This window comes from Nerophis ophidion, linkage group LG25, assembly GCF_033978795.1.
Source record: "Nerophis ophidion isolate RoL-2023_Sa linkage group LG25, RoL_Noph_v1.0, whole genome shotgun sequence".
Lineage (NCBI taxonomy): Eukaryota > Metazoa > Chordata > Actinopteri > Syngnathiformes > Syngnathidae > Nerophis > Nerophis ophidion.
In genome coordinates, this window is record NC_084635.1 from 17864987 (window position 1) to 17879986 (window position 15000).

At 36.8% G+C, this 15000-nt stretch overlaps 1 protein-coding gene and 1 long non-coding RNA gene across 3 annotated transcripts in view; one reads left to right on the forward strand and one right to left on the reverse strand.

The window, feature by feature from the left end:
* LOC133542813 (homeobox protein aristaless-like 4) overlaps positions 1–15000 on the forward strand; it is a 71072-nt gene that overhangs the window by 54729 nt on the left and 1343 nt on the right. For both annotated transcript variants that reach the window (XM_061886998.1, XM_061886999.1), the window contains exons 4-5: positions 13759–13887; positions 13970–15000. The exon at positions 13970–15000 is cut by the window's right edge and continues 1343 nt beyond it. In XM_061886998.1, coding sequence (XP_061742982.1) covers positions 13759–13887; positions 13970–14290 — 450 coding nt within the window. In that variant the 3' untranslated portion in view covers positions 14291–15000. The remainder of the gene's footprint in view (positions 1–13758; positions 13888–13969) is intronic.
* Positions 14933–15000, reverse strand: part of LOC133542814 (uncharacterized) — a 2099-nt gene continuing 2031 nt past the window's right edge. The window contains exon 2 of the long non-coding RNA XR_009804219.1: positions 14933–15000. This exon is cut by the window's right edge and continues 364 nt beyond it. This is a non-coding gene — a long non-coding RNA (uncharacterized LOC133542814).

Consider the following 15000-nt stretch of genomic DNA (forward strand, 5'->3'; position numbering starts at 1 on the left):
ATTGACAGTTTTTTGAGGACCAATTGCAAAAAAAAAAAAAAAAAATGCAAGTCAAAGATCTTTTACATACCAGGAGTGCTCTGCTGTTTTTAAAAGATCTACTATAAAAAAAAAATCTATTCAAAGATCCTCAATAAGACAGAAGTGTTCTGCAGTTTTTAAGGACCTGCTGCAAAGACAAAAAATCTCAGCCAAACATCCTCAAAATAACAGGGGTGATCTGCTGTTTTTAAGGACTTACTGCAGGGAAAAGCCAGTCAAAGACCCTCTGTGACAGAAGTGTCTTGCCATTTTTGAGGACGTACTGTTCAAAAAAAATGCTAGTTAAAGATTCTCTATCTGACATATGTGCTCTGACATTTTTTGGGGACCAACTGCAAAACAAAATGCTAGTCAAAGATACACTACATGACAGGAATGCTCTGCCATTTTCAAGGACCAACTGCAAAAAAAAAAAAAAAAAAAAGCCAGTCAAAGATCCTCCATACAGCAGGAGTGCACTGCTGTTTTTAAGAACCTACTGCAAAACAAAATAACTAGTTAAAAGATCCTCTATATTATAAGAATGCTATGACATTTGTAGGGACCAACTGCAAAAAAAATATGCTAGTCAAATATCCTCTATATGACAGGAGTGCTCAGATTTGTTTTAGAACATATTAACAAAAAATGTGAATCTAAGATTCTCTATAAAACAGGAGTGCTCAGGTGTTTACAAAAATCCGCTCAAAGATCACTAATATGATAAAAGCACACAAGCATTTTTAAGTACTTACTGGAGGGAAAAACATTCAAAGATCCTCTTTATGACAAAAGTGCTCTGCCGTCTCTTAAAGGATGCACTAGAAAATAAAGTTAGGCAAAGTTCCTATGTGAGGCAAGAGCGCGCTGATATTTTTGAAAGACCAACTGCAAAAAAATAAAAAGCTAGTCAAAGATCCACAACATCACAGTGTTCTCCTCCATTTTCAAGGATCTACTGCCCAAAAAATGCAAGTCAAAGATCATCTAAATGACAGAAGGGTTCTGATGTTTTTTTTTTGTATTAAATACTTCAAAAAACCTGCTCGTCAAAGATCCCTTGTTTTTAATGACCTACAGCAACAACAACCGTAGTCAAAGATCATATGTTTTTAATGACCTACTGCAACAACAACAATGCTAGTCAAAGATCATTTGACAGAAGAGCTCTGATATTTTTGGAGGACCGACTGCAAAAAAAAAGAAGCTAATCAGAAATCCACAACATGACAGTGTGCTCTCCGTTTTTAAGGTACATACTGCCAAAAAAAATGCTAGTCCAAGAACATCTATACGACAGAAGGGTTTTGATGTTTTTTTTTATTTTATCATATACTGCAAAAAACCTGCTAGTCAAAGATCCTTTATTTTTAATGACCTACAGCAACAACAACCGTAGTCAAAGAAAATTGTATAACAGTGCAAAATATTGCTCATTTGTAGTGGTCTTTCTTGAACTATTTGGAAAAAAAGATATATAAATAACTAAAAACTTGTTGAAAAATAAACAAGTGATTCAATTATGAATAAAGATTTCTATACATAGAAGTAATCATCAACTTAAAGTGCCCTATTGTAAAAAATAAAGTAGTCAAAGATCATCTAAATGACAGAAGGGCTTTGATGTTTTTTTGGTGTCTACTGTAAAAAACCTGCTAGTCAAAGATCCTTTGTTTTTAAGTACTTACTGCAAAAAAGGGTAAAGATACTCTATATGACAAAAGTACTCTGTCATTTGTAGGGACCAACTGCAAAATAATTATGCCAACCACAAATCCTCTATATCAGTGGTCCCTAACCACCGGGCCGCGGCCCGATTGGTACCGGGCCGCAGAAGATTTTTTTAATTAATTTTTATTTAAAAAAAAATATATATATATATATATTTTTTTTTTAATTTACAAAATCAACATAAAAAACACAATATACACTTACAATTAGTGCACCAAGCACAAAAACCTCCCTTTTTCATTACAAAAAAAAAGACACCCCACACCCCCCACCCGGGGCGAGGGACAAATTATTAAGCATTGACCGGTCTGCGGATACAAAAAGGTTGGGGACCACTGCTCTATATGACAGGAGAAGTCTGTTTTTTTTAGGACATATTAACAAAAAAATGCTGGTCAAAGATCCTCCATATAGCTGGAGTGCTCTGCAGTTTTAGAGAACCTACTGCAAAAAAAAAAATATGCAAATTAAATATCCTCTATATGACAGGAGTGCTCTGCCATTTGTATGGACCAACTGCAAAAAAATTCTGCTAGTCAAAGACCCTCTATCGAACAGGAACCCTCAGATTTCTTTTAGGACATATTAACAGAGTGCTCTGCCGTTTCTTAAAGGATGTACTAGAAAATCAAGTTAGGCAAAGTTCCTCTGTGCGTGCTGATATTTTTGGAGGACCGACTGCAAAAAAAAAGAAGCTAATCAGAAATCCACAACATGACAGTGTGATCTCCGTTTCTAAGGTACATACTGCCCAAAAAAAATGCTAGTCAAGAACATCTATACGACAGAAGGGTTTTTTTTGTATCATATACTGCAAAAAACCTGCTAGTCAAAGATCCTTTATTTTTAATGACCTACTGCAACAACAACGCTAGTCAAAGATCATATGTTTTTAATGACCTACTGCAACAACAACAACAATGCTAGTCAAAGATCATTTGACAGAAGAGCTCTGATAATTTTTTTATCACCTACTGCAAAAAAACTGCTAGTCAAAGATCATATGACAGAAGGGCTCTGATATTTTTTTTTTATCACCTACTGCAAAAAAACTGCACCTCAAAGATCCTCTTTATGAGAAGAGGACTCTGCCGTTTCTTAAAGGATGTACATATTATGCAACGTTCCTGCGCACTGATATTTTTGGAGGACCAAATGCAGAAAACAAACAAACCCAAAAGCGAGTCAAAGATCCACAAAATGACCGGTTTTAAGAGTCGACTAGAAAAAACTGCTAGTCAAAGATCCTCTTTATGAGAAGAGGACTCTGCCGTTTCTTAAAGGATGTACATGTTATGCAACGTTCCTGTGCACTGATATTTTTGGAGGACCAAATGCAGAAAACAAACAAACCCAAAAGCGAGTCAAAGATCCACAAAATGACCGGTTTTAAGAGTCGACTAGAAAAAACTGCTAGTCAAAATTCCTTTGTTTTTAATGATCTACTGCTGTGGTTCTCAACCTTTTTTCAGTGATGTACCCCCTGTGAACATTTTTTTTAATTCAAGTACCCCCCTAATCAGAGCAAGGCATTTTTGGTTGAAAAAAATAGACAAAGTGTCATGTCTGTTGATCATGTTTTTATTTGGCCATGTACGTTTTGTTTTTTGGACACTCAGTTCCTGCTTTTTCACTCTTGTTTTGTCACCATGGCAACTATGTCACATTTGGAGTCCGCACCTGTTTACACTAATCATGTCACTTATTTAAACCGAAAGTTGCCAGGAAGTCAGCCTGGCGACTTTACCGCTGATACTGTCCATAGTTATGCTTCTTGCCATGCCACGTACGTTTTTGTTTCTTCATGTCGAGTTTTGTTTCATGTTTATAGTTTCTGCCTTAGTGCAAGTTTTGTTTTCACAGCCAAGTTTTTGTACCTCGTTGTGAGCGCCTTTTGTTTGTTCCTGTTTAGAGTTAATATTGAAAGATGTCTCTACCTTCACGCCTTGCACGCTCCAACTTTCCTTTGCATTCCGGAAAAACAAACCCCAAAGTCTGCGTATTGACATAAAGAAGTCATCAGTTTCTGATTTATTAAATTGTATAACAGTGCAAAATATTGCTCATTTGTAGTGGTCTTTCTTTAACTATTTGGAAAAAAAGATATATAAATAACTAAAAACTTGTTGAAAAAAAAACAACTGATTCAATTATGAATAAAGATTTCTACACATAGAAGTAATCATCAACTTAAAGTGCCCTCTTTGGGGATTGTAATAGAGATCCATCTGGATTCATGAACTTAATTCTAAACATTTCTTCACAAAAAAAGAAATCTTTAACATCAATATTTATGGAACATGTCCACAAAAAAATCTAGCTGTCAACACTGAATATTCAATTGTTGTATTTCTTTTCACAGTTTATGAACTTACATTCATATTTTGTTGATTATTCAATAAATATATTTATAAAGGATTTTTGAATTGTTGCTATTTTTAGAATATTTTTGAAAAATCTCACGTACCCCTTGGCATACCTTCAAGTACCCCCAGGGGTACGTGTACCCCCATTTGAGAACCACTGATCTACTGCAACACAAAAAAATGCCAGTCAAAGATCATGTATTAGACAGAAGGGCTCTGATATTTTTTTTTAATCACCTACTGCAAAAAAAACCCTGCTAGTCAAAGATCCTTTAAAATGACAGGAGAGTGCTCTGCTGTTTTTGGAGACCTGACGTAGTGCGAACTCTAAGCTGAACAGGCCTGACTTAAGCCCCGGGATTGCCAGTGTTTTTCTTTCATTAACTTCCTGTCCAGACAAGAATGTGTCCCTGCTGGGGTCTCCTGGGTTGAGGTGTGAAACTCTGCCCAAATGCCCCCCGAGCAAAAGTAGGCAGTGATACTCCGACCCACGTTTGCCGCTTTGCTAATAATGAAAGCTCCAACATGGCAAGCGAGGGCTCCACATGGCGGCAGATAAGAGCGGGGATGAGAGCCAATGACAAAAGGGGAGAGCAAAAGACAGGAAGTGCGTGCGCCCGCAGGTTATAACTCAGTGAAGCCCGCCGTGAGGCTCTCACAATCAGAGCCAAGTGGCTCAGATGCTGCAGCTTTACGGCCTCCGGCTCTCCCCGCGGCCCTCGTAAACGCTCGCGGTAAAAAGATGAAAGGGCTGAGAAGTGTTCTCTATTGCATTCACACGCGAAAGGACCTACGGTGCATGAATGGAGCGTCTCTGTCAATAAAACTCAGTATGTAAAACCTCCTAAATAAATGGTAAAAGTAGAGGTGGGGCGATACCGCAAATGAGGGTATCGATCCAAAACTGATACTGCCATCAGTATTTGGATCGCGCTAACCAGAAGTACTTTTAATGAAAAAAAGATCTTGTCTGGTTTTGTTTGCTTTTTCTCTCTGCGGCTTTCAAAGACGAAAAGTAAGTTCAGATTGGAGTCATATGCATTACCGATACACGCTGGGGTCAGGGGTCAAGGGTCAGGGGTTGCGACAACACCACATCTCCCAGATTCTCCATCCTGTCAGTCCAGGGAGTTCACACAGCACAAAGAAACATGAACAATAAGTCTGTAATAATAGAGTTTTTTTACTTTGTTATAATTATCGTTAAGAGTATTTTTCAATTTTGGTTTTCCCTTTTGCGTAAAAAATAAAATAGAATTTTTTTTTGTTTTAGTCGTATTTTCTCAATTATAATAGTAGGGTGAATGCGTGGGTTCCCTCCGGGTACTCCGGCTTCCTCCCACTTCCAAAGACATGCACCTGGGGATAGGTTGATTGGCAACACTAAATTGGCCCTAGTGTGTGAATGTGAGTGTGAATGTTGTCTGTCTATCTGTGTTGGCCCTGCGATAAGTTGGCGACTTGTTCAGGGTGTACCCCGCCTTCCGCCCGATTGTAGCTGAGATAGGCGCCAGCGCCCCCCGCGACCCCAAAAGGAAATAAGCGGTAGAAAATGGATGGATGGATGGTATAATTGAGTATTTTGTTTTTGGTTTTACCTTTTTCTGTAATGTATTTTTGTTTCAGTTACCTTTTTTCTATAATAGTGTTAATTTTTTTCTTGTTTTATTTTATTTCTCCCTCTTTTATGTAATAATAGAGCAGGGGTCACCAACGCGGTGCCCGCGGGCACCAGGTAGCCCGTAAGGACCAGATGAGTAGCCCGCTGGCCTATTCTAAAAATAGATCAAATAGCAGCACTTACTAGTGAGCTGCATCTATTTTTTTAAGTCTTATTTATTTACTAGCAAGCTGGTTTTGCTTTGCTCGACATTTTAAATTCTAAGAGAGACAAAACTCAAATGGAATTTGAAAATCCAAGAAAATATTTTAAAGACTGTGTCTTCACTTGTTTAAATAAATTCATTTATTGTTTTACTTTGCTTCTTCTAACTTTCAGAAAGACAATTTTAGCTTCTGTTTTTTCGACGAAGAATATTTGTGAAATATTTCTTCAAACTTATGATTAAAATTCAAAAACATTATTCTGGCAAATCTAGAAAATCTGTAGAATCAAATTTAAATCTTATTTCAAAGTCATTTGAATTTTCTTTTAAATTTTTTGTTCTGTAAAATCTAGAAGAAATAATGATTTGTCTTTGTTAGAAATATAGCTTGGTCCAATTTGCTATTCTAACAAAGTGCAGTTTGGATTTTAACCTATTTAAAACATGTCATCAAAATTCTAAAAATAATCTTAATAAGGAAAAATGACTAATGATGTTCCATAAATTCTTTTTTTTATTTTTTCAAAAAGATTTGAATTAGCTAGGTGTTCTTTTCTTTTTTTCGGTTGAATTTTGAATTTTAAAGAGTGGAAATTGATGATAAACTATGTTCCAATTTTTAATTTTAATTTTTTTCGTGTTTTCTCCTCTTTTAAATCGTTCAATTAAGTGTTTTTTTTATCATTTATTCTATACAAAAAACCTTCTGTAGAAGGAAAAAAAATGTACAACAGAATGACAGACAGAAATACCCATTTTTTTTTCTACATTTATCTTTTTCTATATATATTTATTGTGAGAAATCATTACGATGATCAGTGTTTCCACAAAGAAAAATATCAATTATTAATAACATAGAGTTGCAGGTAAATTGAGCAAATTGGCTATTTCTGGCAATTTATTTAAGTGTGTATCAAACTGGTTGCCCTTCGCATTAATCAGTACCCAAGAAGTAGCTCTTGGTTTCAAAAAGGTTGGTGACCCCTGTAATAGAGTATAGTAAAATATTTTGTTGAGTTTGTCTTTTTTTTTCTGTAATATTTTTTTTTTGTTGGTTTCAGTTTTCTTTTTTTCTGTCAAACTGTAGTACAGTTGAGTATTTATTTTTGTTTCCCTTGTACTTTCCTAAATAAAAATATACTACAGGATTGTTTCATTTTAGTTTTTCTAAGATGTCCACTGCATTTGAAATAAAAATGTATGAATATAGAATTACATGGCGCGAAATAAAACACAGTGGATTACATTAAACAATCTAATGACAAATACTTTAATGACTTTACACAGGTTACCTCTCGTGGTACGCCAAAGAATCAATCACAAGTACAGTGTTTTATTTTCCATTATTCAAAGACAGCGCTACTGTTCAAACATGTATAATGTTACAGTAGACAAAAATATTAAATATATTTGTTAAATAAAACATCTGCCTTGTCAAAGATCCCTAATATTACAGAAGCACTCTGCTGGTTTTAAGATCCTACTGCAAAAAAATCATTGCTAGCCAAAGATCCTCCATATGACTGGAATGCTCTGACATTTGTAGGGACCAACTGCAAAATACATATGGTAGTCAAAGAATCTTTATATGACAGGAGCAACCACATTATTTTTTAGGACATATTAACAAAAAAATGTTAGTCAAATATTGTTTATAAAACAGGAGTGCTCAGGTTTTTACAAAAATCTCCTCAAAGATCCCTAATAAGACAAAAGCACAGTGGTGTTTTTTAAGTACCTACAGGAGTAAAAAAAATAACTGCTAGTCAAAGATCCTTTTCATGCTCTGCCGTTTCTTAAAGGATGTACTAGAAAATCTAGTTAGGCAAAGTTCCTCTAAGCGACAAGAGTACGCTGATATTTTTGGAGGACCAACTGCAAAAAAAAAAAAGCTAGTCCAAGAGCCACAAAATGACAGTGGGCTCCTCCGTTTTTAAGGACCTACTGGCAAAACATGCTAGTCAAGAGCATTCCGCAAAAAACCTTCTAGTCAAAGATCTTCTCTATGACAGAAGGGCTGTGATATATATTTTCTTATCACCTAGTGCAAAAAAACCTGCTAGTCAAAGATCCTCTTCATGACAGGAGTGCTCTGCCGTTTCTTAAAGGATGTAATGATAGCGCTACTGTTCAAACTTGTATATTATTACAGTGGACACAAATATTAAATATAATAGTTAAATAAAACATCTGCCTTGCTTTTAACAATTAATTAGGCCTACTATGTTACTGTATTTTAATGTTGGTCATTACGGTGGTACTTGGATGGCCAAGTTTTTTTCTGAGGTGGTACTTGGTGAAACATGTCTTGAGAACCACTGCTCTAAAATAATAACGCCAATAGTACATACTGAAATTATTTTCTGTTATCAATCATTGAGATATTATGGTATATATCATTCATAACAATAGAATATATGTAATGTAACATTATAAGACTAGTTTATTACATTTTGCAGTAAAGTAGAACTGCATTATATCATTATGAGAGCTCTTTAGTATTTTGGTTTTAATATTTTGAGAGCTTTTGTTTTCTTGTTAGATATTACGCACAGTTCTCGAAGGCAGACTTTCTGATAGGGTTCATGTATTGCATCTCATTATGATGGTGTGGTAATTATCCAGTGGAAAGTATAATGCTACTTCATCATGTTTTATTGTCAAATATTTTCACCAAAATTTTGCCCCCATGCAAAAAAAAGCCACCGTTGGGCCAAAGAAGAGTTGTGAGTGCCAGCACTTTAAAAAAAAGAAAGTGATAAACACTATTGGATTTATAAAACTCCTTCATTAATTTACTATTTGTGACAATACTTATACACAAACAATTATGTTATCCTCTCTCTAACTCTTAATATTTACCTTGTTAATTTTCTAAACTGCTTTTTTTTGCGCTGCAACATGGTCACTTTTACATCTCTTGAACTTTACTAAGCACTTATTTCTTGGGGATGTGTCAATATAGTTTAGCGCAGGCCTGGGAAATTATTTTGACTCGGGGGCCACATTTAGAGAAAAAAATGTGTCTGAGGGCCGTTATACCTATGAATGCTAAAAACGTAATGGAATTTTACATTTTTCTATGTAGGAAAAAACACTGAATATAGACAAAATATGAATGTCACACTCCCTTTCGATCGACATATTTTACAATCAAGTGAAACGCAACAAAAATGCAACAAACACTGAAATATGAAAAAAATAAACCCACCTACAATCTAATATATCACTAAGCTTTAGAACTTTGTTGTAAAAATCTCATTCCACGTCTGTGGAAACGCTTCCCGCCCACACTGCTTGGTGGCTCGTCTGAGCTGCTGTGACGTAGATTACCATACTAACTAATTAGATGATCATAGTAACTAATTAGAAAGCGCAGATTCCAACCATTGACATACTTTGTAGAGTTAAAGACTTACGGTCATTAGAAAACATCACTGCAAATCATAATGGCAGCTACACTTTCCATCTTAAAGCTCTAAAAAATGTTTTTGAAAATGTCTGGCGGGGCAGATTGGAAAGCTCAACGAGCCGCATGTGGCCCCCGGGCCTTAATTTGCCCAGGTCTGGTTTAGCAGTTAGCTCAGCTATTAGCAGTCTTGCGACTGGCTTGCTCTCAGTCTGTAACATGTTTAGCGTCGTCCTCCAGTGATAATGATACATGATAATGATACTAAGAAATGCAGTTTATTAACTGTAATGGAAGTGATTATCATTAACGTGATGCAGCGGCTCCACACTGTGTATTGAGACACATACCGGTAATCAGCTGCTAGCCGCTTGTCAGCCGGCAGACTAAAAAGAAATCAGCCAGAGGGGATCGGCATGTGTGATCAACATTGAAAAACAGTAACGGGCAATGGCGATGGCGTACATTATCATGAAAATCAACCGATACTAATCGATGGGTGATCGATCTGCACCTCGCAAGTATGAACAAATTGGCTGGTTGTTTAAAGGCCTACTGAAACCCACTACTACCGACCACGCAGTTTGATAGTTTATATATCAATGATGAAATATTAACATTGCAACACATGCCAATACGACCGGTTTAGTTTAGTAAATTACAATTTTAAATTACCCGTAGAATTTCTTGTTGAAAACGTTGCAGAATGATGACGCGTGTTTGTGACGTTTCGGGTTGGAGGGGACGACATACTAGCTCAGCAACACTTACGGCTAAAAGTCGTCTCTTTTCATCACATAATTACACAGTAATTTGGACATCTGTGTTGCTGAATCTTTTGCAATTTGTTCAATTAATAATGAAGACTATAAAGAACAATACTGTTGGTGGAAAGCGGTGGATTGCAGCTGTCTTCAGCACCAAGACACAGCCGGTGTTTCTTTGTTTGTTGTGAAGCTTTAACATAGAGCGGTCAAGCGAACATGTTTTCTCTACGTCAACCAGCATGTTTTTGAATGGGGAAAATTGTGATATATATCTTACCGGAGACATCAGTGGATTATTCGTCCTCCTCCAGTAGCTGTCAAAAAAGGCAGCTGTGAGCTTGGCTCGTCGGCTTCTCTCTGAGACACTGGCGTGTTCACCGCAGCCATCCGACCTCGAGGTATGTCTTTACAATTTCACTAAAACACTATTAAAACAATAAGCAGATAAGGGATATTCCAGAATTATCCTAGTAAATGTGTCTAATTACGTCTGAAACGCTCACACTGCCGCCGCCTGAAGCGTCGCTTTTTATTTATTTATTTATTTTTTCTAGTCCTTCACTATCAATATCCTCTTCCACGAATCCTTCATCCTCGCTCAAATTAATGGGGAAATTGTCGCTTTCCCGGTCCGAATTGCTCTTACTGCTGGTGGCTCACATTATAAACAATGTGAGGATGTGAGGAACCTTCACACCAGTGACGTCACGTGCACATCGTCTGCTACTTGCGGTCCAGGCAAGGCTTTTTTATTAGCGACCAAAAGTTGCGATCTTTATCATCGCTGTTCTCTACTAAATCCTTTCAGCAAAAATATGGCAATATCGCGAAATGATAAAGTATGACACATAGAATGGACCTGCCATCCCCGTTTAGATAAGAATCTCATTTCAGTAGGCCTTTAATTCATTGTTTATATGTATTCTGCATTTTTATGTGCATGTAAAACGATAACTTCTAAAAAAATATGTGTTCAGATTTTTAAGCGATTCATTGCATTTACATAATTTCTTATGGGGAAAAATTGCTTCAGTTTCCGATTCGTTTTTGGAAAGAAAACAAGAGTTTCCGCTTTATACAATAAGAATATCGGAGTGTAAATGTGCATTTAATGAACAGCAACACTAGTTGGAAGTGTTTTCCGTCACATTACTGGTGCTTTTGGGGGTGTTGGAAAGCCGAAGCCAGGCTGAGCCTCAAATTTCTTTTCAGCTGACATGAGTGACAGCGGAGGCGGGTTATCAATCCTCCGCGCGGCTCTTGCACTTCAAAGTGTTCCTGGGCCCGTGCAGCTCTCCTGCTGGGGCCTATTTGGCCTTTCTGTCTCGGGCTGGAACATAAATAAAGCCTTATTGAGAGTCCAACAGCTACTTAAGCTGTCAGGGTCTTTACCAATTACTGTCACAACACAGTGTGTGCAACATGTACACATACAGTCACTCATAATAAGCAACACATTGTGCGGCGAATGAATCATCATGTATAAGGAAGACAGGTATAAACTGATCCTGGGTCAGTTACGGAGGCCGACAGCGTCTGAAAAGCAGCTTTAGTGTGCAGGAAATGAAAAAGGAAAATGCAAACAAAGCTAAGTGGGAACCCCACATTTCAACGTTCCAGTTATTGCCTCCTAATCTTCCACGTTAAGATCTGATGTGTGAAACCCTGGAAGCCTGCTTCAGCCAATCAACACACTGGCGGACTCTCGTCCCGCCTTCAGTCGCCGTGAGGTCACTCGGACACACTGCGACGCTTTCATTACTCGGCGGACATGTCAAACATGGTTAGGAGACGCGTGGGCAACGCTGCGCTTGTCACTTTGCAAATAAGCACAGGTGAAGTGCAGGGTTTCATTTTGTTGTGTGAGTGAAGCTTGTTTAGAAAACCCGCCTTGCCTTTTTTTTTGGCCAGCACATTTTCAGTGTTTCTGAGTACTTGTTTCTCAGAAATATTCAAACATGATCATACCTGAAATGTTAACAGTATAGACTTAATTTTACCGGTGTGCTTTTATGTTTGAAGGTCTCACTTTACGCGGCTATAGGGTGTGTTACACCAAGTGTTGGCAAGCGGACCGGAAGCTGTGTTGCTCGGTTTCTTATAAGTATTATTATCACTGGAGGATGGGGGACTAGCTAAACATCCTATACTAAACCATGCTAAGCGTTAAACTAAAGCTCTTGAATGCAAACAAAGATAGGTTGGTTGATACAAATATCGACAATAACAATTTCAAGTATAGTATCACGATATGGTCGATACTACAGTGATATTTGCGTAGTTTTTGTGATTGTTTACAAACTCAGAAAATAAGTCTCTGAACGCAGGAAGGCTTTCAAGGGCAAAAAAGCAAAATTCTCAAATTAGAACAAATAGATTGAAAGATGTTTAATATTAATTGATATTGTTACCCCACCATCCAGTGTTTTTGTCTGATTATAAGTGTAATTAAAATAAAATGAATCATTCAATCTATTTGAAAATTTTAATTATCAGTATCAGCATTGATATGGCCAATACTAACCCTGTAGCTAACTACTTAGTAATTTGGAACAATACCCAAATTTGTAGTATCATATTTTTTCTATGCATTCACTGTGGCCCTAATGGTAAAATGAGGGGTGCATGTCTCTATGTGGCTTCGAGAGAGTTTTTGCAGTGAGAAGAACTCAGATTTATGGCAGTTCAAATGGTACAAAAATTATTAAATAAATATTCAAGTAATGACTTAAATGTGTCATGAATTATTTATAATTGGAATTAAATACATAAATGTGTAATTATTCTTTTTATTTAATTTAAAAGTACACTGAGTTATTTAATCATTTAATTTTTGACTGAATCATTTCATGATTTAATTATTGATATTACGATTTAAGTAATTATTTTACAATCCAGTTATTTCATGGTTTACACATATCTTCATGAACCTTTGGTGGGTGAGTTTGACAGATAAAATAAATTCATGAAAAGCTGACACAGGTTCCTGGAATATTTTAATAACGAGATCCTTACATTATTAAATGATTAATTGAAATAATTTATTAAATGATTTTACAATAAATACATTTAAGTATTTGATTGTAATCTCCCTTATTTAATGATGCATTTAGGTAATATAATATATTCCTTTTATTATCATTGTAAATAATATACAAGATTTAGTTTAAAACACAAAGTCAAACACACATGAAGTACACACATAAAAGCCAACAACCACTAAGAAATAAACAATTCCATTCATACACACTACAATCAAATGGAAAGCACACAGTGTCTCAAAAATATGCAAATAAGCTATTTTTGTATTAAAAAGACAGTAAAATGTGTTAAAATTATGGTAAAATGTACTAAAAAGATAGTATAAAGTGATACAAATATATAAATATTATTTCACGGGCTAATTTTAGTGCATTATTTAGTTGTTGATGGCTTGTGAATAAAAACTGTAACAGTCTGGTGGTGCTTGTTTTATTATTTAAATAATTTTTTGCTTATTTTATCCCATAAAGATGAATCCCTAACACATTAATGTAGTATGTTATTAAAAAGAACATGCTGTGGTTCCACTATCATAAGTAATATAGAAGTTACCAAATAAGGGCTGCAACTCATCTTGTGCTTAATCGTCCACACAGGTGTGGTTCCAGAACCGGCGTGCCAAATGGAGAAAAAGGGAGCGTTTTGGTCAGATGCAGCAGGTTCGAACGCATTTCTCTACAGCTTACGAGCTGCCGCTGCTGACACGCCCTGAGAGTTACGCACAAGTAAGTCAAACGTCGATTTGAACTAATGCGTCTACGTGATGATATATGCTCTACTTCATTTCCTGCTTTATATTTTTGTCAGATACAGAACCCATCCTGGATCAGCGGCAGCAGCGCGGCGTCACCCGTGCCGGGTTGCGTCGTGTCCTGCGACACGATGACCCCCTGCATGACCCCTCACCCCCACTCCGCCAGCGGGGTGTCCGACTTCCTGGGTGTTCCCAGCCCCGTAGGTCACATGGGCCAGGCCCACATGGGCGGCCTGTTTGGAGGCTCTCCGGGCATGGCTACGGGCCTCAACACGTACGATCTCAACATGGACCCTGACCGCAAGTCCTCCAGTATCGCCTCTCTGCGCATGAAGGCCAAAGAGCACAGTGCGGCGATATCTTGGGCTACATGATATGTGGTTCCTTTTGAAAGGGTGTGTGTGTCTGTTTGTGTGTGTGTGGGAAGGAAATCAAACCTAGCACTAACACTACAGGCAACGCTGACTACCTTCATTAAAAGTGCATATGCAAATGAGGAAGCAGTTTGGGTTTGAGACTTTTGATGTGCAGAACTGATGCTGTTACCAAGCAGATTCATGCACTTATTTGCTCAAATACAGGAAGTTATTGTACAGCACTTCTAGTGCAATTTGGTGTTCTTTTTTATTTAAATATTTTGCATTTTTTTTACTATCAGCTGCCTCAGGAAGAGCAGTCGGACATAACACAATAACAAGCCGCCATCCTGGAGAAAAACACAGAGATTCAACATATCGATGCACAACATTGTCAGCGCCATGATTGTGTAAGATAGGGTTGTCCAAAAGGTGTGTTTTGTTGTATATGAAAAATGCATTTATTTCATTATTAATGAGACTTATGATTACACTAATTTGTTTTGTCACCTATAACACAAAGCTAAGATGTTTTGTTCAGATAGCTTAGCGTATATTAAATACATTTCTTTGCTGCACAAAATGCAGCCTTATGTTTTCTGTCTGCAATCCCTGGTGGAACAATTTGGATACCCTCACTAAAAGGTCCAATTCATTCATTTTGCGGGGAAAATTATGCCTTTTTTTTTTTTTTTTATTAACGTCGCTCTTCCGTTCCCGACTTTTAA